This window comes from Pan paniscus, chromosome 1 (genome assembly GCF_029289425.2).
Source record: "Pan paniscus chromosome 1, NHGRI_mPanPan1-v2.0_pri, whole genome shotgun sequence".
NCBI classification, from domain to species: Eukaryota; Metazoa; Chordata; class Mammalia; order Primates; family Hominidae; genus Pan; species Pan paniscus.
Genome location: NC_073249.2, coordinates 151,658,213 through 151,684,642, shown reverse-complemented (window position 1 = coordinate 151,684,642; position 26,430 = coordinate 151,658,213). Strand labels below are relative to the sequence as shown.

The following is a 26,430-nucleotide window of genomic DNA, read 5'->3' as shown; positions in this document are numbered from 1 at the left end:
CTAGGGCTGGGCGCAGTGGCTCACGCCTGTAATCCCAGCACTTTGGGAGGCCAAGTCGGGCGGATCACCTGAGGTCAGGAGTTCAAGACCAGCCTTGCTAATATGGTAAAACCTCATCTCTACTAAATACAAAAATTAGCTCAGCATGGTGGCGGGTGCCTGTAGTCCCAGATACATGAGAGGCTGAGGCAGGAGAACTGCTTGAACCCGGGAGGCGGAGGTTGCAGTGAGAGGAGATGGTGCCACTGCAATCCAGTCTGGGAGACAGAGCAAGACTCTATCTCAAAAAAGAAAAAGAAAGAAAGAAAGAAAATAAACCCATTAAATTTTAAAGAATAATTAATTTTGAAGATTTAATATATAATTCAACCTAAGACAAGACATCAATATATTTGTTTTAAAATTTAGCTTAAGATAAATCAGTGATAGGTATGTTTAATCTTGCTTTAGGAAACTGTTAGTTAATTGGTGTTCATATTCTTTAGGGCCTCTAAATTTATATCCGCCTTGAAAATAATGTTTTCCTCCTATAAATTTTGACAAAATGAAATGAAGGACTGAGCAAACCTTTGGCAAATAAAAACAAAGAAAAACTAATTTAGGCCGTTTGATTTTTTTTTAAAGTATCTCATCCATTTAGCTTTGACTTATTTCCTTTGTATAAATTATCGGTTTCACTTATTTGATTTGTCAATGCACAGCTGGAGAAAAGTGGAAAATTTTAAAAATATAAATCTAGATTAAAATAAAAAACCCACCTAGATATTTGGTATAGAGAAGATACTGTCATAGTATAGTGGGTTTTGAAAACAAAAGCTTTTCTTTTTCTAGATTAAAGAAACCAAAAGACAGGCAGTTATTTCTTATTTAAATCTTTATTAAAAGAAAAAAGATTTAAAACAAGTAACAACAAATTTCATTAAATATTCAACATTTTAATTATCAAAGATATTTAGACAATACGTTTCTAACATTTCTGCACAGCAGAAGCACACTGATTATAGAGCTCAGACTGTCATGTGCTCATGTGAGTTTATTTTTGGCATAAAAGTATCTAAAGTCACATTTAAACAAATGTGATAATATTTTATAAACTGATAGTAACTTACTGATGATTGATTCTCAAAGCTTTCACAAATTATCATTATATGATTGACATTCTCTTAGGGTGAATACTTTTCTGGACTCTTTCTGTAACAAACACTGAGTAACCAACTGAATTAATTTCCTTAAAAGTTAGTAGTACTGGTAAAATTATTTAAAACTGAATTGGAAATTATGTTCCTGTTTATAGTAGTACAATACAATTAACATATTGTAAGTAAACTGATTTTTTCATACCAAAAGTTAGAAAATGAAGTGGCATATATAGAACAGGCTTTGATGAAAATAAATGATCATTTAAAAGGGAGCTATTCAGTACATGACATCTGTGAGCACCCTTTCGAGGAGTAAAGTTTCCCTTTGCAATTCCTAGAAGTTTCTCTTTCTGATCTTTGTAAAACACTGAGAAATGCAGTATTATACCTATTGTATTTTCAAAGATCTACTATAGAAAACATTTCATTTTAAAACTTCTCTTTTAGTAAAAAAAAAAAACAAAGAAATCCAACAAGTGTTCTTTCGGGGTTTGTTTCTTCTTGCGTGTAGTACACATTCATGAATGTCCACTAGGCGCAAGGGAAATTGTTTAGCTGCACAATGTATTCCATAACAGTGAGGATATCAAACAGAGCAAAATGACAAATGTTTTCCAATCAGTGAGCTAAGAGTGAAACAAATGCAATAAGACTTGTTTTAATCACGAAACATTGCAGGTTTTAATTTTTTAAAAAACAATGTTTGTAAACTTGCCCATAAAAGCTGGGTAATATTAAATAGCCAGTAAGGCACTTTGTCAGAGGGCGAAGTAGTAAAGGCTGGATGATTGGCAATTTGTTTAAGAGGAAACATTCTATACTTAAAGAGAGCAAACTCTGAACTGGGGCAGTCCTTTCACTGATTTACTGTCCAACGAGAGTGGGAAAAACTTTAAAATTTTTAATTTCACTTTGCTGACCAATTTTCCCTGCAGAAGAAGTCTTTTAGTTGTAATTTTAAAAATATATTAGGAGCTATCAATTTAAGTAATGTATCATTTTTCAATCTAAGATTTAAAAGAATATTAACATATTCAGTAGTATTTTCAAAACATCCAAGCCACTCTTTAAAAACGAATTACAAAACAAATGATCTTAGTATAAAAATGTTTTATGTTATTAACAATTCCCTTGCGACTTCTGATGGCTTCACATAGTACAGTATAAGCTTTGGTATAAAACATGCAAATGCAAGCCAACAAGGTCGTGAATACAGTGTTGCTAAACACAAAGCACTTATGAAACAAATGTTGCACAGACACAGCAGATGGAGAAAAGGTAACACACAGCTGTAGGACGACCAGTTTGCTCTTCTACTGCTTCCTAGTTTGTGGATTTTCCTCCTGGAAAATCTTCAGCAAAGGTTGACTCACGTAATAAGGTCTTGCAGTAGAACCATCATTTCTTTCTAAATCTTCCACTAGGAGGAAGAATGGTACAGAGTAAATATCAAAGCAGAACTGTAAGAGAAGTAACACCGCCATCTGCTGTATACTCGCTTTACAGCAGTTCAAAATCCTTTTTTTGTTGTTGTTTTTTTGTTGTTGTTTTTTAAACAGCATAGTTTGGCATCAACATTATTGTAAACATAGTTATGTGAAAACAATAAGCCCTTGTGATTATGTCAGCAAGATATTATTTCATTCTGTGTAACAGGTCAGATTCTGCCAATATTGCGTGTCTCTCAGTTGCATGATTGAGAAAATAACTTTCACCTTCTTTTTTTCAATTTACTTTCTAAATTACTATATTTGCTTAAAATTGATTTTGTTTTGCCATCAATAATTTAAATAGTATAGCCTTGAAAAATAAAAATTGTGAAATTTCAGATTTCAAACACCTCAACTGCAAATTTTGAGGAACATTGCCCTGGTTTTTCACAGTTTTTAGTTTAATTGCTTTGTAAGAAAATGGCTTCTAAATATCTTCTCAAAAACAATGCTCATTTTTATTCTACATATTTCAATTACACAAATAAGTAGTAAATGGAGAATATTTTTCTGACTAGATGTTAGCTCATAATATAAATTGGCAACTAGTTTATGTGTTGATTTTTATTTTATTCAAGTGATTTTTTTCAACTTTTTTTTTTTAAACAGGGTTTTGCTCTGTCACCCAGGCTGGAGTGCAGTGGTGTGATCATGGCTCACTGCAGCCTCGACCTCTTGGGCTCGAGTGACCCTCACATTTCAGCCTCCCAAGTAGCTGAGACTACAGGTGTGCGCCACCACACTTGGCTAACTTTTATATTTTTTATAAAGATGGGGTTTCACCATGTTGCCTAGACTGGTCTGGAACTCCTAGGCTCCAGTGATCTGTCCATCTTGGACTCCCAAAGTGCTGGGATTACAGGCGTGAGACACCACACATGGCCAATTTTTCAACTTTTATGTGTATCAGAATCAACTAGAGAACTTTATAATAATTCACATCATGGCTCACATCAAATCACAGTATATCATCAGAATCTCTTGGGCAGAGCACAAACATCTATAGTTATAACAAATTCTCAGGTAGAGGTCACTATTCTACTAGTCCTTTGTTGTGGCCTTTGTCTTGTTGAATAATAAAAGAATAATCTGGAAAGATAAGTTGTCATTATCTGCATTATGCTTCAAGGAGAATAAGAATGCAGAAGGCTCTTTGCCAAAATGTGAAGCCAACTGACACTTTTGAATACAATAATCTCAAGAATGTAAGCCAAGAACAAGCTGGTAGTCATTATATATTAAAAATCTTCCCTATTCATTGGCTTATTGCTATTAATTAATCTGCCACAGAGTCAGTTTAAATCTAGGTGTCTACACTTGAAGATAATTAATACGTATTTAGATCAATCTATAACACAACAATACATTTCTGACTCTTTTCTTGGATATATGAGTGATATTCAGATCAACATGTTCCTTTCTGTCAATACATAAATAATCCTTATATACAAGTTTAAGGTAAAAGCCAAGAAAATACAAATTGATTCAATGCTCCTTTTGGGGTGCATTTTTACATGGTTAACCACATCATACACATTTGCACACAGGGGATGGCTAGGCAAGATGTGTGTCTGATTCATGCTTTGTTCTGCCATTCAAAACTTACACATGACTATCAGAAACCTCAGGCAGCCAGCGGTGGCAGGTGGCAACAACTTTCCTCCTAAGCCCTGCAGAGAGAGATTTCCTAACCCACAGTATGCCCCTCATAAAGGTATTAGATGATGGAGGGCCAACAGTATATTTCCTTAGGGTAAAATCTGAAGTGTCTTTCTTTTCTCTTTCCTCACTGAAAGGTGAGACAAAATCAAACCTTCTGTAGAACAAAGCCACACAATCTCTTTAATCTAGAAATACAGGTATACTCATGAAAAGATATAATCACTCTTCTGAAACAAATTCATATTGATTTTCTATATAGTGGGAATAAGACATTTGGGTTAAAGACAAAAGGCATGAGTTATGTAACAATTTCAGTTTTGTTCAGAATATTTTCACCATGGACAGAGGTTCATGTTGTTGGAAATGACACTCCAGAACTCAGATTCGACTTCAATATAAACATGATTTCACTAAAACAGAATGGGCTCTGAAGGTTCCACAGTATTTTTTACCCAGTAATGCTCTCCGTAGAACCTATATAACATTAACATCTATGTTTGTTATGGACATGACTCACTGAAATATACTTCCTAGGGAACCATTAATACAAGTTTAATCACAGTTTAGAGAGTTGTCCACCAGCTTGAACAGTATAAATATAACCATAGCACCATATTTACAAATTTAGTACCATATGCTGGTTAACTATAAATCAATATTTTATGGCTAATTAATTACACATTTATAGTGTTTTCAAAAATTGCCTGAATATCCTTTACAAATATACACTTATAAAAAGAAAGGCTATTAAAGTGCTGCAATGGAAACAGCACGCTGAGTTATAAAAGTTATTAAAACACTCTCGGCTACAGATTTTAAAAAACGTTTGACATTAACATTTTGATCTTTAGCTGGGACCACCGTCTATAAAGTAGACAGCAGCTAACGTCATCAAATACCTGACACCTCAGGTGGTACCAGGTGCTGACTTCTTACAATTAAGCACAGAAATTTCACATTACTCAAAAGCAACATTTCCAAATTACAATCAACCTAATTTACACAACTTCTACTTAAAAGTGAGTGACACTGTTTGGAGCTTTTCTACTCTTTCTGCTTCTGGGGAACTAGTTGCTTCTTGATCAGAATTCCGTGCAGGTTAGGGGTTACGAAGTAGGGTTTTTCTGTAGATCCATCATTTCTTTCCAGATCTTCACCTGTATATGCAGCAGCCAAAGCAGGCAAAAGCAGAAGCAGCAGAACAATTATATACATTTTTATAAATTGGAGGGTCGAACAGGGAAAAATCAGAAAAATCAGTGTTAGAAAGTCAAATATAAGACAAATTAGTGCAGTTTACTTGCTGATTCTGGGCAAGGTAAGAAACCTCAACCTCTGCCAGGAAACACTGAAACTTCCTAAATCCCTCCCACTCCCAGAGAGATGTATTTTGATACTTTAAAGGCTAAGAAGATATTCTATGTCCCTTCAAAAAAGTGTCATCTTTAAATTCTATAACTGTTCATTTCAGAAAGATATAAATTGCCAAATCCTCCGGGATGGAGCTGAATAGGAAGTATATTAATTCTGTGATAAATGTAGAATAATAATGGAATTTCAGACTTTCAAGTCACTTCTAATGGTAGTCCATACTCCGATGTTACAGACGAACACCCTGAGGCCCAGGAATATAAAACAACTCGCTGAAGTCAAAAGCTCTGAGGTAAATAGGATGAGATAGGGACCCAGCTTCTTGACACCTAGTTTTGCTCTTGTTCTACTTAACTATAAGGCACCCTGTCCTAAATTCTTGCAGTCTTCCTCAGATTGTATTTGAAAGCTAATGTCAATGTATTCTGACTCTTATAATACATTAATTTACCTTTCAGCTTTGCTTAGGCTAATATTAAATTGATGGCATGTTCACTGACCACCCACCTGCTGGCTAGTTGGGAGGAAGCACCAGAATTATGCTGAGAAACAAGGATACATTTGCATGAAATTAAGCCTCCCGCAGATATATACAAATCACAGCAGATAGTAGCTATAGTCTTGGGAATGGTTGGGTCATTGGTTTAGTAGATTTCTACTAGCGCTCACAGTGACCTTCCTCACATACAAAATGAAAAGCAAAAGAGGGAACATGATAGATGCTGAACATTTTGCTTTTTTTTGTCCTTTATCCTATTTCTATACAATAGTCCCCTCTTACCCACAGTTTTGCTTTCTACAATTTCACTTTCTGTGGTTTTAGTTACCCAAGGTCCAGAAATATGAAATGCAAAATTCCAGAAATAAACAACTCATTAATTTTAAATTGTGTACTATTATGAGTAGCATAATGAGACCTCAAACCGTCAAGCTCTATCCCACCCTGGCAGGGAATCCTCCCTTTATCCAGCATCACCTCGCTGTCTAGGATGCTCTTCCCTTAGTCACTTAGTAGCTTTCTCAGTTATCTGTTGCAAGATCACAGTGCTTGTGTTCAGGTAACCCTTATTTTAGTTAATAATGGCCCCAAATTGCAAGATTAGTGTTGCTGGCAATTTGGATAAGCTGTAAAATGCTTCCTTTAAGTGAAAAGGTGAAAGTTCTCGAGTTAATAAGAAATAAACTTATACTGAGGTTGCTAAGATCTACATAAGAACAAATCTTCGGTTTTTTGTTTGTTTGAGGCAAAGTCTCGCTCTGTCACCTAGGCTGGAGTGCAGTGGCGTGATCTCAGCTCACTGCAGCCTCTGCCTCTCAGGTTCAAGTAGTTCTGTTGTCTCAGCCTCCAGAGTAGCTGGGATTATAGGTACCCGCCACCATGCCTGGCTAATTTTTGTATTATTTGTAGAGACAGGGTTTTGCTATGTTGGTCAGGCTGGTCTCGAACTCCTGACCTCAAGTGATCTGCCGGCCTCGGCCTCCCAAAGTGTTGGGATTACAGGCGTGAGCCACCATGCCCGGCAAAACACATTTTTTATACGTGAAATTGTGAAGAAGAAAAAAGAATTTTAAGCTAGTTTTGTTGTATCTCAAACTGCAAAAGTTACGGCCACAGTGTATGATAAGTGCTTAGTTAGGATGGAAAAGGCATTACATTTGTGGATGGAAGACATAAACGGAAACATGTTCCAATTGACAGCAATTGGGTTTGGTACTATTAGAGAATTCTGGCATGTCCAGGGGTCTTGGAATGTAACCCCCATGGATAAGGAGAGATTACTGCTATATATAACATATCTATCTTGTTATTACTCTTAAGGTACTGGTAAGAAGTCTGGCCTGGATCACATTAATAAGCATCTACAACTATTATTTTTTTCCCACTCTGAGATGATGAATCTCAGTACCTTGTAATAAAAAGATTCCATGTTTCTAAAAATGAAGTGTTTACAAATGGTTTGCATTGTAAAAATCACCAGTTTTCTGGCAGCCAAGACAATAGGAATAAATAAATAAATAAATAAATAAATAAATAAATAAATAAATCTACACATTCAGAATTTGGCTCAGGGCATCATTTAAGAAGAATATTTTACAAAGTGTGATGTTGCCCATAGTAACAGCTAGGGGAGGAAGAGAAACACAATTTAAGTTTCCTTGTTCTTTGTTATCACAGACAAGCGTCTCTGAAAGGAAATGATTCATGTCAACATGCAATACACTGAATCAAGCTGATGTACCTGGCTTTCAAGGAGTTGGCAATTAATAAAGATGATGGAAAACATTTCTTACTGTCAAAATTCAAAATCAACTGCCAAACTTAAAATCCACATATTAGCCAAAACTTCCAAAGACTGGAAGCTAGTAGGTTCTAGACATTTCCTGAGACAAATTTTCGTAAGTATTTTCAGCTACAAGAATGGGGAAGGTCACACAGTGATTTCCAGGTATTGCTCCCATGGTTAATGTTGGAGATGAGAGGAGAGATCTTTGAGCATTCTAGAGCCCTGCCTCCACCGTGTTTTAGTGTTTGACCTTATTCGTGCTCCTTCTTCCATCCCATACCTGAACTGTTTGTTCATGTGATATTTTGTAGATAGATGGCTTTCCTTAGACCACTGAAGCACTAGGAAAACATTAAACATTTCATTTCCATTTACAACCAGAGGAAGAGCTAACTAGTACATAAAGTTCTCCTGAATTCTTTGTCCGGTTATCGAGAATTGATTTTAACAGGCTCAGAAACAAACAAACAAAAAACAAGGCCAAATTTTTTCTAGGAGGTTTTCTTTGAATATATCTCCCTATAGTTATCTTCTGTCTTGATCCCAGTGTAAGTTGGTGCTGTGGGTTATTCTAAAATGCAAACTGTAAATTTTATACTAGTGGATTGTTCAGTAATGGCCTGTCAGAGAGTAAATGTTCTCTGTTTCTCTTAAGGGCAATGTGCTAGAGAAATAATCTCTCAGGATGTGTAGTTGTGCAGCTAACAAGTTCTGCTTTTTTACTTACTGACTCTACTTTCTGTTGGTTTGCCAAAGAAATGGCATGGAAGGTGAAGGCCAGATTAAGCTTCTGCTAGGTACTAGGTTCTCCAGGACTTTTCAAGTGAGGTACTAATATTAAAAATATCTTTTTTTTTTTTTTCTCAGAGCCAGGATCTTGCTCTGTTACTCAGGCTGGAATACAGTGGCACTATCATAACTCACTGCAGCCTTGAACTCCTGGGCCCAAGTGATCCTCCCACCTCAGCCTCCTGGGTAGCCAGGACTACAGGTGTGTGCTACCGTGCCTGGCTAATTTATTTACTTATTTATTTATTTTCTAGAGATAGGGTCTCACTATGTTGCCCAGGCTGGTCTCAAGCTGGGCTTCAAGCAGTTCTCCCCATCTTGGCCTCTGAAAGCACTAAGATTACAGGTATGAGCCACAGTGCCTAGCCAAAAAAAGAAAACCCTATTTTGTGTACAGGAGTTGCATATGCAACTATAGGAGCGTCATGTATAAGTCAGTGATGAAAGCTCTAAAGAAGTATTTTAACTCTATGTATCAAAATTAATCCAACTATTTCCTAGAGGCACTCATCTCTGAATCCTATCCATTTGTCATTGTGATGCACAGTGCGAATTGGCCCTATATGTCCTCGAAACCACCTTGTCATCTTGGCTTTATCAGAATTTATAAATCCTCTCCTCAAAGAATTCCACATAACTAGTTCCCAGAGTCCAGTTATGTCTTCAGTTCTGTTAACAAAGCATGGCAGAAGCCAATCATTATTATTCACTTAAAAAATCAAGAAATGAACAAAATAATTTCATGCTAACAGTATGCCATGAAGCCTGTGCTTCATTTCAGTAGTTGACTCTTCTGTGCTTTGCAAACTCCATTCTCTTAGCTGTTAAGATTTCTTTTTAAATTTTGTATTTTTCTCTAAGCTTTGTTGAGGTATAATTTTTTTGTCCAACTTTATTGAGATATAATTAATAAATAACAACTGTAAATATTTAAGGTGTGTAATGTTTTGATATATGCATATATTGTAAAATGATTGCCACAGTCAAGCTAATGAACATGTCCATAACTTCCCATAGTTATCTTTCTGTGTGTGTGGTGAGAATACTTACGAGCTTAGCAAATTTCAAGTTAACAATACAGTATTATTAACTATAGCCACCATGCTGTACATGTGAGTGCCATAATTTATTCATCCTGCATAACTGAAAGTTTGTACCCTTTGACCAACATCTCTCTATTTTACTGACCCCTCAATCTCTGGTCATCACCCCTCTACTCTGTTTCTATGAGTTTGACATTTTTAGATTCCACATGTAAGTAAGATCATGAAGTATTTGTCTTTCTGCATCTGACTTATTTCTCAGGTATTATGGTTTAAATAACATCTACTAAGCAATATCTCTTTCCAGATAAACACGTTTTGTGGTTGCAGCCAGGTAACAGCAGATCCCCAAGACAGCTAAGGACATGGGCCTTCACCATCTCACCTTTCAGTTATCCACCGAAGGGGGAAAACACACATACTGAATACTCACAGAAGCAGATGAAAATTGTTTCAACACACATTGCATAGACGCTGAAGAACCCATGTGCAATCAGGTAAGACCCAAAAATGACCGTCTGTAAATGGATGAAGAACAGAACCAACATGTCATTTACTTTGACAAGAAGAAGAATAATGCAGCTATAAATGAAAGCCATGATGAGAAAGTTTTGAAGTACTCTGTATGGGAAAAGAATTCAGTATAGAGAACAAAAAGTTCAATGATAATGCTTCTGCATACTTTGTACTGAGACTTAAACAAGTTTTATTAAATTAACTGCCTTTTTTTTTCTTTTTTGGGGGGTACTATTTTCTTTCTTCCTTCCCTTCCTTTCCCCTTTCTTTTCTTTTCTTTTCTTTTTTTTCTTTTCTTTTCCCTCCCTCCCTCCTTCCCTCCCTTCCTTCCTTCCTTCCTTTCTCTCTTTCTCTTTCTTCCTTTCTTCTTTCTTTCTTTTTCTTAATAAAACAGAAGTTTATTTCTCCCTAGGATAACAGTTTATAAGAGGTGTTCCAGATAACAGAACGACCCTTCTCAACACAGTGATCCAGGGATTCTGGCCACATGCCCAGCTCTTTAGAAGAAAGAGAGAACAAATTTTTGTATCAAGCAAAGAGATTTTGCCAATGATATTTTGTGTCTCTTCAATCAGTTGATGCCAGTGTTTTTATTTCTGAAATATTCTTTTGAATTCTTTTTAAACTTTTATTTTTTTTAACTTTTATTTTTGGTTAAGGGGTATGTGTACAGGTTTGTCATATAAGTAAATTATGTGTCATAGGGGTTTTGTGTACAGATTATTTCATCACCCAAGTAACAAGCATAGTATCCAATAGGTAGTTTTTCGATCTTCTCCCTCCTTCTACCCTCCACCCTCAAGTAGGCCCCAGTGTCTGTTGTTTCCCCCTTTGTGTCTATGTGTACTCAATATTTACCTACAACTTATAAGTGAGAACATGCAGCATTTGGTTTTCTCTTCCTGTTTCAGTTTGCTTAGGATAACAGCCTCCAGCTCCATCCATGTTGCTGCAAAGGACATGATCTCATTCTTTCTTACGACTGTATAGTATTCCATGGTGTATTTGTACCACATTCTCTTTATCCAGTCTATAATTGATGACCTGCTCATTTTCTTCCTGCCACCCCCAGTACTTAGCAAACATATGTCAGTTTTAGTATCTTGTACCCAAGGCAATAAAGCATTAGGCATTAAGAGCACATACTGCCTGGGTTTGAATCACAGCTCAGGCACTCAACAAGTGAATTAACCTTTCTGTGTCTCCTAGATAAAATTGGCAGCGGGGGAGGGGCAAATGTGAGTAATGACAGTATTTTTGAAATGTGGGTTAAATGACTTAATATATTATTATGATAGATACTGCAGGGCTTCACCCAGATCTACACTGCCTCATCCATCCTCAATTGTTGGAAATCTAGGCTGCTAATGACTCAGTTGCTTCCCTTACTAACAATTGCCCTTCCTGCAGGGAATTGCCTCACCCAAAGTTATACCCTCATGCAGGGGTCGGTTCATGACCAAAAACTACCTGATGCAGCATACAAAGGTCCAGCCTCTTTGCCAGAATGTCCTGCAATTCTGAGGCCTCAGCTGTAACTTCGGCATGGGTCAGCTTCTCCTGCTACCTATCCTGCCCTCCTCACTTTCTTACCAATGTATCTCAGGAGACAGCTTCCTGACATACCTTCCGCATGCAATCCTCTGTCTCAGGTTATTTCCAAGGAACCCAGTCTCTAAAGTAGAATGTGGGTTGGCATAAAGTAAGACCAATAATTTTAGCTATCATTACTATTTCTACTATTCCTTTTTAAAATTGTGCTATCTCTGATAAATCACAGAATCAACAATACCCAGCTGCTACAGAATGAATTGTGTACCCCCTAAATTCATTTGCCGAAGCCCTAAGCCCCAGTGTGATTTGAAGGTGGCACCTTTGGGAGGTGATTAGGTCAGGAGGATCGGATTAGTGTCCTTATAAGATAAATGAAAGAGATAATCTCTCTCTCTCCCCACCATGTGAGGATACAGGAGGGTGTCTCTCTGCTCACCAGGAAGAGGACCCTCACCAGAAATCAAGTTGGCTGACACCTTGATCTTGGACTTCCCAGCCTTCAGAACTGTGAGGAATAAATTTCTGTTGTTTAAGTCATCCAGTCTATAGTATTTTTATTATAGCAGCCTGTACTGACTCAGACACCAGCTCTTACCAGCAAAGGTACCCAGTAGTAATTTAAAGATGCTGGTCCTTGTGCAATCACTGGCAGTCTTTGTGTGAAGAATAGGAAGGCCAGAACACCTACATTGAAAAGGTAGAACATGTATATTATACTTTTGCAAAGGAATATAGTTTTTTGTAGTAAAGCAGTTTTTCCAAGCATCTTTTAAACTTTTTTTTTTTTAATTATTTTCATCATGATTACTTACCTATACTTCCAGCAACTAGAAGTTTCCCCAGGAATAATACAAAGTATGTAACTTCATCTGTAACTGCAACTCTGAGTATCAGAAAAAAAGAAAGTATAATTCTGTGTTTAAAATATACTTGGTACTTGAAATTTATGGCAGTAAATTTTCATGAGTTTATTTTGGTGTGTCTTTGCTGAAATTGTATTTGGCAATTGTTTTGCAAGAAATGATGGTGGAACTCATGGATGATGTTCTGACTTATTTTTAATGTAAACAGAAGATGGCATTGTAGGGCTGTCAGGAGCCCTGCAGTGGTGGTGTCAGCCTCTCTGATTTGAAGCCTATAGACACCCTGAGTCCTGAGGATGCTGTATTGTTCTCTGATTTTGTTCACTCAGGCTCCACCAATTCTGGGAGGGGGAAAGATGATAATGTGGTTCATCTGGGGGAATTTCTTGAGCAGAGGGGATAATAAAAATGAAAAAATGCCAATGGACCTAAAGACACAGGTGGGTAATGGAAGCAACAATTCTCAGATATGAAAATAAATTAATGGTATGAGAGATAATATTTAAATCTATCAAGTTAAAAGATAATATTCATATCCAATAATGCCACCAACACTTTAAATAACAACATGTAAAGGATGTAATGCTCAAGGTTCACTACATTGTTAAATTACATTGTGCAGCCTGATTACTTACTTCAAAACATTTCTCATCAGCAGATTGAAAGCATCTTTTGCTGACCTGCAGAAGTTTCTGCCATATATTGCAATCTGAGGAAGACAGTTGCTATTATTCTGGAGCCAGTAACATACTCTAACAAGTCAAAAGACAATCCAATGACAGGAAGGTAACCAAATTAATTCCTGTCATTTGTAGAGCTATCTCCACTCTTTTTTCTAACGTGTATTTGTGGGACACACTGTGTGTCCTCAGCTCTACACAACTCTCAGGGTCATTGACAGTCAGGTGTGCTTCCGATACTGTATGCCCTCAAACTCTGGGGGATTAGACAGCCTTAAACAGAGGCAGGTCTTTTTCCCAAATTCCGGATAATGGCTTCTGTCCTTAAAATGTTTGGGCTAGAGTTTATTGCTAAAAAGGTTAAATATTGTAGTCTCTACATAAAAAATTACTCTTAAGGAAACCCAATACCTTTCACTAAATTTGATTTATTGATGAATAGGTTTAACATAATACTCTCATTGGAGGTAAATTAATGACTGTTTGAATCTCCGTAACTATTTCAATCACTTTTCCAGACCCTGTGCTACTGTGATAACAAGCAAATGTCATAAGGTTATACTGTAGCTTTCTAAAGGTTAGAAGAATTATATTTCTGGATCCCTTATGTTAAAAAACATATTTAGGAATTTCCATATAGCCATAGGAAACAAGTAAAACTCAGTCAAACATTGTCAATGTCCACACATTTCAACACAAGATTCATAAAAAGGATAAGACCCTTCTTTAAAATTATGTAAATTCCAGAATTAGAAAGTATTTTCTTCTCAGAATAAAACATAGATTAAATACTCTTTCTTCCCACTAAACTATGCCAAAGACACACAAAATCATTTTTTATCCAACACACTTACAAGTTTCCAAAGTGTGTAATATTTTTTTCTCTCAAAAAAGATATTGCAGGTAATAATAAAGTATAGTTCAGATACTATCTCAACTAGGGAAGCATATCCCTGAATCATGCATTGGATTCACAGGCCTTATATCAGCATAGTGATAAATTCAACTGCATGATGTAAAAGTACTTTAGAGAGGGCAATGTAGACACGAGGTTTGGGATTGCAAAGAAGCAGCTTAGTAAATAATAAATAATCTACCTACCATAATATAGGCATTTCTGTTTAAAAACTTTATTGCATTTTCCAAACACCAGAAGCAGCATCTCAGGCAGCATTGTAGGAATTTAGAAAATGTGTTCTGGGTACCTATGAGAAGGAGATATTTAAATCTATTAGTGATTTGCAGCTGAACCTTATCAGTCAAAATAAATATAATACAACATTTAAAATGAGATTTAAAATTTTTTATTGTTATAAAATATACATAATATAAAATTTGCCATTTTAACCATTTTTAAGTGTACAGTTCAGTGGCACTGAGTAATTTATAATGTTGTACAACCATCACTGCTATCCGTTTCCAGAACTTTAAAATCTCAAACACAAATTCTATGCCCTTCAACAGTAACTTCTCATTCCCCTATTCCCCCAGCTCCTAGTAAACTCCATTATATTTTTTGTCTGTATAAATTTGCTTCTTCTAGGTGCTTCAAATAGGAGGAATCATACAATATTTACCCTTTTGTATCTTGCTTATTTCACTTAGCATGATGTTGTCAAGGGTCATCATTTCATTCCTTTTTAAGGTTGAATAATATTTCATTGTGTGTACATAACACATTTTGTTTATTCATTTGTTAATTGGAATTTGGGTTGTTTATACCTTCTGGCTATTCTGAATAATGCTGTTACGAACAGTGATGTGCAAGTATCTGTTTGAGTTCCTTCTTTCAATTCTTTTCATGTATATCTAGATATGGGATTTCTGGGTCATATAAAATTATATTTAAAATTTTTTTAGAAGCTGCCATACCGTTTTCTACAGTGACTACATCATTTGACATTCCCTCCAGCAATACACAGGGTTCCAATTTCTCCACATTCTTACCAACACTTGTTATTTTCTGCTTTTTTCTTTGTTTATATATATATATAATAGCCATTCTAATGTGTATGGAGTGCTGTCTCATTGTGGTTTTGATTTGCATTTCCCTAATGACTAGTGATATTAAGCATCTTTTCATATCCTCATTGGCCATTTGTATATCATTTTTGGAGAAATATCTATTCAAGTTCTTTGTCCATTTTTGAACTGGGTTGCTTATTATTTTGCTGTTGAGTTGTAGAAGTTCTTATATGTTCTGGATATGAATTCCTTATCTGGCATATGATTTGGAAATATTTTCTTCCATCATGTGGGCTGTCTTTTCACTCTCTTGGTAGTGTTCTTTGTTGAATAAGTGTTTTTAAATTTGATGAAGTTCAATTTATTTTTCTTTTGTTGCCTATGCTTTGGGTGTACTATCTAAGAACTAATCACCAAATCCAATGTCATGAAGCTTTCATCTTATGTTTTCTTCTAAGAGTTTTATAGTTTTTGTGCTTTTGTTTAGGCCTTTGATCCATTTTTAGTTAATTTTTGTATGTTAATGTAAGATAAGGTTGAACTTCATTCTTTTGCATGTGGATATCCCATTTTCCCAGCACCATTAGTTGAAAAGACTGATCTTTTCCCATTGAATGGTCTTATATGTGAGAGTTAGTTTCTGGGATTTCTGTTTTATTTTACCTCTATATGTCTGTCCTTATGCTAGTACCGCACTCTTTTGATTGCTGTAGATTTATGATAAGTTTTGAAATCAGGAAGTATGAGTCTTCTAGCTTTTTTGTTCCTTTTCAAGTCTGTTTCCAATATTAGTAATAAAATATTTTAAGGTACATTCCAAGCAAAGTTTATGTGTTTGTAAATAATATATATCAGGTATGAAGATTTATGCCCGTGACACCCACATTTATATTTTAAGCCTAACCTGACCTGAACTATAGACTTGGAACTGCCAACCTGACATCTCCATCATGCTTCTCAACAATAACATCTCAAAACAGAATTCTTAATCTCCTTTTTGAAATTTGTTTCTTCTGGCTTCCACAGCTTAATAAATAGGATCACACACCTTTTCTCTCTTTTATTCACCACTGTCCCTCCCCTCCCCTGACATCAACTCCTTCAGCAAGCTCTCTCTGGTTTTCCTTCAGAACAGAACAGGTCCCAAACATGCCCTTTCATCCTTACTACCCTAGTCCAAGTTATAATCATCAGGTCTCCCCCAACCCCCGACCCAATTTATTATCTTCACAAAAGTCAGGACATCTGAAATCTTACGTTTAAGACGGTGGTTCAAGTATTCTAGTACAATTTTAAACATTTGAATTAATGCAATAATTAAAGATCCAAATGCTAGGGATCCTGTGTGATATCTGCACAAAAATAAAATGAGAATAAGTTAAAACTTAATACTATTATTTAAAGGGATGCTAATTGAATAATTTTCACAAGTAAAAGGTATCTGCAGAAGGATTAACAGCAAAGAGACTTTTGCACTCTCTTATTTAGATTGATAGAAGTCTCTATAGAGGATTTTAAACCATATACATCTGTCTTATCCTTTATCAGCATAAATGACACCAATAGTCTATCATCATAAAATAGGATGTTTTTACTGCTCAATGGAGACACAGAGCCAAGTTAATCCTTGATCTTTCATTTGGTATCCTCCTCTATCTTTTTCTCTCTCTAGTAACCTATAGCATTTAGAAGGAAATTGGCTTGGGTAGGGATTGTAAAACTGGCTATGAAACCAGACAAAACCAATGGGCATCCATGAATTTTGATTCATACCTTTGATTTCATTTGTACCTTGCCACTTGAATTAATGAGCCAAGACTGAATTACAAGCACACTAAATGTAACTGACAAGACAGGTGTAGGCTTCAACTTGGAACTTACCGTATGGCTCGTCCAAATGCAGTAAAAAGTGGATATCGTGGGATGTCATCAGGTTTTTTCATGGCCCAGTAATAAGTAGCGAATGCACCAGCAAGGGCGCACTGACCCAATGCAATGACGAAGTTTATAAGCCAGAGAAAGACAAATAAGTTGTATACATGGAAGGTAGGGATGTACTGATGGTACAAGCTCTTTCCACCATAGAAAGCAAAGTTACACAGAGCCCCAGGGCAAGCTTTGGCAATTTCAGTTGTATTAAAAATCTGCATTGAGAAAAAAGAACACAAGGACATAATATTAAATATCACTCCAAGATAGCAACTCCCTGTGTTTTCCTCTTCCCCTTAATTGCATGTCCTGTTGTTTCTCTGTTAGCTCCTGCTCTTACTCCTCTATTTTCTGTCATATCACTTTATATAATTCTCTAATGAGTGCTGGAAAGTATCCCATTTTTCATCAAATGCTCATAATCAGTACCCACTATAATTTCACATTTATCAGTGTTGTTGTTGACCATACCTACTTTCTATGGTCTTGGGTATATGGTAGGGCAGGCAAGCTCAGGAAATACAGTGCTTTCTCTCCATTCCGCCCACTGTTTTCAATACTCTCCTGCTTACCTGACGCACACTCCCCTTCAGCACATAGTTGTCCCCATCAGTGTATAGGATCTCTGCTTCGGGACAATTCCTATCACAACTACAAAATGAATTGCAGCAGAAGTCTATATTGAAGTAAGTAAATGAAAGAGTTTCTTGTACTTACCTCTGGGTCACAGGTTTGATTTTCATGTATACAATGCCCCCCAGGAGCTATGACTTTGTATACAGGTACCCCCGATGTCGCCAAGAAACTGAATAAACTCCATTAAGGATAAACCATTTGCTGGTAGATTGAAAATAAATGGACAAGAAAACAACACAGACAACTCAAAAGTGCATGAGAAATTAACTTCAAAAATGCCTAATATTTTAATAATATTCATCTATTTTTCAGGCCTAGATTAATGTAATGTGGGCCAGCTGCACTGAGTGGCCCCTTAAAAACAGTAAAATGTATAGGAGCTTTCTTGGCTTATTGCTAAAGAGCAGTATCATGTGGAGACAAAATAAAACAAATCTACAATATGAACTATTTGAGGGGAAATTCAATCGGTAGATTGAAACGTTTTTAGAGCTTGGGAAAAAAATAGTTATTTCTTAGTACATTCCTCATCTTCCCAGGGATAGAAAACACTGAACACAAACTCCTGGTTCACGAGTAGTCATGTGAACCTGAGGTTTAAAGAGGCCAATTGCCAAAGGATACACTGCTGTCACGACCCAGTAGCAAATGCAGATTGAGAGCAAAATGAAAGTTAAAGCTGGATAGACTAATGTACTAGGAACATATCCAATGGCTCTGAAATAAAACAAATAGTTGAAATTCAATTGTTAAAACTAGAAATAAGCTTTAGACTGAATTGATTCTAAGAAAACTGCTAATAACCACGGACTCTTTTTTGGTGATCATTCTGGCATATTCTCAGTTGGTTTTACATTTTTATTTATTTATTTACTTTTTTAAAAAGTACGTTGAGGCATTTTTCCGATGCACATGTTAGACTCCTGCCTAAAGTCCCTCAAATTTTCCTCCCTTTGGTTACTACTGTCTGATTTGATACATTGTAATCATGGCATTTCTTCCTTTCGTTTAGATTCTTAGACTTTTAAAATTGAAGAAGACCTTGAAGATCATGCGTCACACTGAGGGAATTCCCCACTAATTCAAGAATCCCCTATACTTCTTCAGAATGTGTTCACTAGCCTTCGGTGAACACATTGAGTGATGGGTACTTACTTTTACATGACATGGCTTATTCTATTTTCTTATCAAGGTATTAGAAATGTCTTCGTTATCTGCCTGTTTGCAACCTATATCCTCTAACTTCTGGGGAAGAAATGACCATTTTACCATTTTTTCCACATAGCAACACTTCAGGTAATTCCTTATTCTTTTTTCTTTGGAAAATATAATGTCTATTTGCAGTTAAATGTATTTTTAAATTATAAATTTAAATTATATTTGAAAATATAATTTCTAAAATGCAATTTTGGAAAATATAATTATCAAGGATAATAATTTCTTTGATATTTTCTAATAGGACATGGCTTGTGAAATGTTCACTAACTGACTGCATTACTTCTAATGACTTCTGTTACATGATCTTTTCAGCATATGACACTGGATTAAACACAATACTGTTTCATATGGCCATTGAGAAATCAGATGAAAATCTTATCACTCCTAATGCATTGATGCTTAGATTTTTTTGTATTTGCTACCTTCCTCACCTCACTATTTAAGCTATACTGTTTTCTCTTTTCTCCATACACTGCTGTTAAGTGAATTATTGTGTGTTCTTAGGTTTACCCTGTATTCTCACACCTATTTATTTCAGTCCTTATTACCCCCTGAGCAAACTACCAACCTGTTTCAGTTTTACTGGCCCTTTAACACAAACACATATGCTCACACAAATGCACATTTAGAAGTGAAACAAGTAGAGCAAGTTACAGTGAACTGCGCAATATCATACTACTTAAGAAATAAACCCAGAAAATCAGTAGTTTTCAGTGTCTAATGATAGGTTATTGTGGGAAGGAGAGAGAGTTTAACTAACTGCTTGTTAACTATTTAAACCACTGACTTCAGGTGGCACTATTATAATAAAAATAATAATACAGTAATTTTCTTCAAATAATCCTTAAAGACTGTTAAAAATAATTTGGTTCTTGGTCATTAACAATGTAGTTTCCATCACACTAAATAGAGAGCATGGGCTGTTGGCTTTATAATAATGCTTTCCCGGTTACTTCCATGCATTATTAAAAAGTTCACAGTATTATTCTTGAATGACCTTTTGGAATAGTGTGGAAACTATAGGTGTTATTATCTCTTGGCATGAATTTTATGAAAGATTTAGTGTTTATTTTGTAACTTTTAAAAAATAAAAATGACTCTTGGTATAAAGTGTTCCTAAATTATGGGCTTTAGATATGAAATGTATAGTCTGGTGCTCCTAGAATCAATTGTCCTGTCTATTAGAAAATTATGTCACTCAGACAGAAGTGGCAATAGCATATAATTGACTTTATAGAATTATGGTGATTTAAAGTTTTGCAAATGATCTCAACCATTAATATGAACATATGACCCAGTATGAAAATAATATTACATGTAATCTAGCTAACTTTTATATAGCACTTTATCACTTACTTTCACATGTGTCATTCTCCTAACACATATTTGGTGTTCAAAAACTGCTAATACATAGACTAAATAGGTTTTACCCTTATTCTACCCAATGATTATTGAGGTTTGGGGATATTAAAGGACTTGTTAGTGGTGATCTTTCTAATAAGTGACAGAGTGTGAACTTGAACAAGTTTTCCTGAATGGAAGATGCTTTCTTTTAAAAGTCTTCTTCTTTTTTTTTTTTTTTTGAGACAGTTTTGCTCTTGTTGCCCAGGCTGGAGTGCAATGTCACGATCTCAGCTCACCACAACCTCTGCCTTCCAGTTCAAGTGATTCTCCTGCCTCGGCCTCCAAAGTAGCTGGTTACAGGCATGTGCCACCACGCCCGGCTAATTTTGTATCTTTAGTAGAGACGGGGTTTCTCCATGTTGGTCAGGCTGGTCTCGAACTCCCGACCTCAGGTGACCAGCCTGCCTCCGCCTCCCAAAGTGCCGGGATTACAGGTGTGAAACACCGCGCCCAGCAAAAAGTGTTCTTAAAAGGAAAATAGGTGAGATATTTATGCAAGGGACAGTGACTGATTTTACTGACTGATACACTTTAGCTGAGTTTCTACATTAAGGGCCTTACTTGCTTCCTTCCTTCAGCAGGATAATGGCGACTCGGATTCGATTCCTGAGGAAGATCAGCATGAGGATGACAATCACTTCAATGATGCAGAGTATTATCACTTTGAACAGGAAAAAAAAAAAATCAGTCTGTAATACAAGTAGATACGGAAACAAACCTTCCCTGCAAATGCTAGGATTGAACTTTATGATTATTTCTGCCAATTCTGACACCTCATAATCTAAGAAGTGTTATCTCTCCAAAAATGCCAATCTTAGAAATTAACTTTCACAAAATCCTAAGAAATCTAGATTAAAGCCTTTAGCAAGAGCCTGAACATCTCTTTTGGAAAGGGTTCATCTCATCCATAAAAGCATTTCACACAACTTGTAGAACTTAGAAAATAGGAATGGAAAAAGGGAAGGGCTGCTTTAGGTAGTTCTATTTTAGATGTTTTCACCTTTAGTTCATTGAGTAAGACAATATACAGAAGACACGTTTTGAGCTGTTCACTTTCCTCATAATGCCTCTTAACTGTCCTTGCTGGCTGGCAGGGCAGGTTCTTGGCTGTCCCATTATTATTTTGTGACTCTTCGCACTATGGGCACCATTGATGGAATCGGGGTGTAAACTTAACCCAACTTGGCCAATATAAGTATTAGAATTTAAACTAAGGGAACCTAGTTTAGTCAACTTGATTTATTTAGTCTTGAATTGAAGTTTATAAATCTTGAATTGCAGGTTATACAAACTGCGTCAAAACCATCTTTATGTGAAATAAGTGAATCTGCAGAAAAAGAATAAAGTATAGTTGTATAAAGAAAGACAGCAAGGAGAGGAAATCTTGGGTTCTTTTTGGCTTTCATTTCCTGACTCCAAGTAAACTTTAAAGTCCAGCTACCTTTCTGCTTTTTTGAGTTTAATGAAGCACTTCTATATCCTTACAGTAAATACCATCTGCTCTGTTCTCAGCCTGTTCCCATTTTCTTTTCTCTTCAGCTAGCTTGAACTAGTTTTTTTAAACTTGAAGCCAAATATCATCAATTATTATATTTCCTCATTTCTAAGACATATCCTTAATTAAATAATAACTTTTTAGGAAAAGTGAAGAAACACTTCATTAAATGTTTAATAATTTTAAGATGCATCCTGATTTCAGAAGTGTTAAAAAGTAAAAGGTATGGATCTTAAAATCAAGAAACAGAATCTAAAATTGTACAAGGAACTTAATGGAAACTTAAATTCCCACTTGTGAAAGAATCCAGTCTATAACCTCCTTGCTAGATGGTTATTTAGCTCATGCTTGAACCGTTCTGTTGATGGAGAGCTCATTATTTCATTCTATTATTATATCACTAAAATTCTGACACATCACACATCAGTTACTGTCTCCGAGTAAGCAGAAGTTCACCCAGAGGTATATGAAGATCTTAGTAACGTATCATCTCACTTCTACATCTTCCTTTAGTTATACTACGTATTTATGTTTTCATGTACATTTTATTCTCTTAAAACACCAATTTGAACCCAAAATTGTGGCATGTAACCATATTATGCTAAAATTGTTACCTTCTTTGAATGAACCTATAAAGATAATACATATAAGAGTCACTTTATATTATGACATTGCACCGTTAAAAAACCCTCTATATCTAACTTCCACCTTTATAAAATTGCACCCTCAAAATAATTACATTAGAGAAATATAACTCTCTTTTGAACTTACATACAGTCATGCACTGCATGACAATGTTTTGGTTAACAATGGACTTCATATAAAATGCCAGTCCTGTAAGATTATAATGGAGCTGGAAAATTCCTATTGCCCAGTGGCATCGTAGTGCAATGCATTACTCATGTGTTTGGAGTGATGTTGGTGTAAACAAACCTATTGTGCTGACAGTCATATAAAAGTACAGCACATACAAGTAGGTATAGCATATAATGCTTGATGCTAATAATGAATGAGTTTGTTATTGTTTTATGTATTTACTACACAATAATTTTTGTTATTTCAGAGTGTACTCCCACTACTTACTATAAAAAAAGTTATCTGTAAAACAGCTTCAGGTGGGTCTTCCAGGAATATTCCAGAAGAAGGCATTATTATAATAGGAGATGACAGCTCCATGTTTTTTATTGTCCCTGAAGACCTTCCAGTGGGACAAGATGTGGAGGTGGAAGAAAGTGATATTGATGATCCTGACCCTGTGTAGGTCTAGGATAATGTATGTATTTGTGTCTTTAAATTTTAAATTTTTTGTTTCTAATTTTTTAGATAAAATAGAGATACGGTCTCATTCTGTTGCCCAGGCTGGTCTTGAACTCCTGGGCTCAAATGATCCTCCCACCTTGGCCTCCCAAAGTGCTAGGATTATAGGCATGAGCCACCATACCTGGCCTGTGCCTCCATTTTTAACAAAACATATTGAAAGTAAAAAAAAAAAAAAAAAAAAAAAAAACTTTAAAAATAGAAAAAGCTTTTAGAATTAGAATGTAAAGAAAGAAGATGTTTTTGTACAGCTGTTTGTATAAGTGTGATTATAAAAGAGTCAAAAATTAAAGCTAAATGTTATTATAAAAGAGTCAAAAAGTTAAAAAAATTAAAAATTTATAGAGTAAAAGTTATAGTAAGCTTAGGTTAATTATTGAAGGAAGAAAGTTTTTAATAAATTTATTGTAGCCTACATGTACAGTGCTTATAAAGTCTACAGTAGTATACAGTAATTCTTTTCACATTCACTCACCACTCACTTACTGACACCCAGAACAACTTCCAGTCCTGCAAGCTCCATTCATGGTAAACACTCTCCACATGGGTACCATTTTAAAAAATCTTTTATGCCATATCTTTACTGTATCTTTCTTATGTTTAGATACACAAACTCTTGCCATTGTATTACAATTTCCTACAGTATTCAGCAGAGTAACATGCTGTATAGGTTTGTAGACTAGGAGCAATAGGCTATTACGTGTAGCCTAAGAGTTAGTAGGCTATACCATCTAGGTTTGCATAAGGATACTCTATGATGTTTACACAATGAAAAAATTGCCTAACAATGCATTTCTCAGAATGTATTTCTCTCATTAAGCAACACATGACTATCCTATATCCCCCCTTTTGTTTGAATAAGAGTAAATAATATAAATATATTTGATGCCCTATAGAGTCATTAGTATAACTGTAACTTAACAAAGGATGAGACTGGCACCTGAGGACTAAGAGATATACACGAATTCATAGTTAGTTAATAGCAGAGATGTGAATAGAACCATCTCCGAACACAAAATAGAACTCATAAAATTACAATTTTGGTATTTATAACTCTGCCTACTTTCAGTGTTTGTGTTAATGAGTGTAATTTCATATATATGCTTTTGTTTTTGGTGCCTAGAATTTTGTCCAAACACAGAGCAAGTAATCAATTAAAATCTGAAAAGTGAGTTATGAAAGCGGAGGCTTATTTGAGTTATCAGTATTCCTAGACTTGAAAATTCTAATAAGCTCTGTATTTTCCTAAAGGTACATCTCTTTACTTTTCCAATGGCAGATTCTGATCACCTCAATGGCATTTGTGTGGAAGGGTCTTATGAGACAGCCGGGGGTGGGCACAGAACCTGTAACTAAGATCCATCCAAGAGTAAAACTAGAAGTTTCAATACATAATGGGTGACATTTGTCACCTTTAGAAATAATAGACAACAGTAAGCGGGTTGCTGAAGAGATGTGGAATCATTTAAATTCAGGAAAAATGATGAGGATGCAATTCCCTCCCTGATCCTGATGAGGATGGCTGATTTTTGCAGTTAAAAAGGAAAAGGTATAAATGAAACAATTCCATAACATATTTGGAGAAAAGATGTCAGTGAAGGATATTAGTCTGCATGAGAGCTAGAAATGAGAAGCCAAACAGTAAGAAGTTGGAGTTTGATACAGTATTTTTTTTTAAGAGAAAAACTAAATGTGGTGGAGAAGGAATCTGGGAGGGACATCTGTGCTGCTCAGCTAGGTCATCAAGGTTGGCATCGTCTGAGGAAAGCATCTCCCACCGCTGTCTGAGCCCCTTTGCTAAAATAGCTTCTGATTGGTAATCTTGCTTTCCAGGTGCTCTGATCCCAGGAAGGTAGTGTCCTATATGGAATATGTCTGCACTTTGGTCACCAGGAGACTATCCTAATGATGTAAACAAATATAGGGTGCTTTGGTGACTTAACATGAGCTTGTCCTTGAAAGCCTGAGTATCCTTGAATGAAGTGGCAAAGTCAAGTTTTCAAATTGATGGGAATGGGACGCATGCCTGGAATCATGATGCCCCACCAAGATATTGCACCCTTCTGAGGTTCTTTCTGGGCTTCTTACCAGGCTTCCTTGAATGTGTATTGTCTGGCTCTCTAACTTCAAGAATATAAAGATGATTTTTTTTTAAAGCAACATGTAGTTAGAGATTATTTTGAAAATCTTGATTAAAGAACACAAATCTTACAAGGAGTATTAAAATAACACCATTCTAGGAATATAAGATTAAAACCATCACTAAAATCATCCTGCTTAAAAAATTTTGTTACATTTAAATAAATATTTACATTTGTTAATATTAAAAAATATCCTTAAGAAATTAAAAACCTTGAAGAAACACTTCAAACATGCAAATTTATTTTCAGATACTTATTACTCATAATTCCTATAAGTGGTTTAAATGTTTTGTTATAAAAAATTGTTGTTTGTTTTTCCTTTTCCTTTTTTAAAAACAAGTTTGAGGCTGGGCACGGTGGCTCACGCCAGCACGGTGGCTCATGACAGCATGTTAGAAGGCTGAGGTGGGAGGATCACTTGAGCCCAGAAATTCAAGACCAGGCTAGGCAACATAGGGAGACCCCATCTCTACAAAAAATTTAAAAATTAGCCAGGCATGGTGGCACACATCTGTGGTCCTAGCTACTTGGGAGGCTGAGGTGGTAGAATTGCTTGAGTTTGGGAGGTCAAGGGTGAAGTTAGCCATGATTGTGCCACTGCACTCCAGCCTGGGTGATAGAGCAAGATCCTATCTCAGAAAATTAAATAAATAAATAAATAAATAAAAAGTTTGAAAAATCAAGCATTTGTTTCTTTTTAAACATCTTTCTTAGACATCAGGTTAATGCCTATAAATGTCTACAACCAAACCATTTTAATTTGAAGGCAAATGGCTTGAGGTCCTTGTAAGGTAGTATATTCTTAGATTATACAATAAATTTTCCTCAATGACTTTTCCACTTACTGTAGTTAGAGGAATATAGACACATTACTTTTTATGACACTAGTGATAAATACATTTAACAGGTTATACCAACCCAAGTTTTCCTTTA

General features: G+C 35.6%; 1 protein-coding gene across 17 annotated transcripts in view; it reads right to left on the bottom strand.

The window, feature by feature from the left end:
* Positions 1 to 859: 859 nt before the first annotated feature.
* Positions 860 to 26,430, bottom strand: part of SLC44A5 (solute carrier family 44 member 5) — a 514,570-nt gene continuing 488,999 nt past the window's right edge. For 9 of the 17 annotated variants that reach the window (XM_055117228.2, XM_055117223.2, XM_055117214.2 and 6 more), the window contains 11 exons: positions 21,106 to 21,205; positions 18,547 to 18,639; positions 18,004 to 18,091; positions 17,239 to 17,501; positions 16,615 to 16,709; positions 14,494 to 14,597; positions 13,348 to 13,421; positions 12,662 to 12,732; positions 12,445 to 12,533; positions 10,213 to 10,297; positions 860 to 2,559 (listed from right to left, as the gene is read on the bottom strand). In XM_055117228.2, coding sequence (XP_054973203.2) covers positions 2,453 to 2,559; positions 10,213 to 10,297; positions 12,445 to 12,533; positions 12,662 to 12,732; positions 13,348 to 13,421; positions 14,494 to 14,597; positions 16,615 to 16,709; positions 17,239 to 17,501; positions 18,004 to 18,091; positions 18,547 to 18,639; positions 21,106 to 21,205 — 1,169 coding nt within the window. In that variant the 3' untranslated portion in view covers positions 860 to 2,452. Of the gene's footprint in view, positions 5,449 to 10,212; positions 10,298 to 12,444; positions 12,534 to 12,661; positions 12,733 to 13,347; positions 13,422 to 14,493; positions 14,598 to 16,614; positions 16,710 to 17,238; positions 17,502 to 18,003; positions 18,092 to 18,546; positions 18,640 to 21,105; positions 21,206 to 26,430 lie in introns of all 17 variants that reach the window. The other 8 variants (XM_055117202.2, XM_055117204.2, XM_055117187.2 and 5 more) reach the window with 1 other exon arrangement.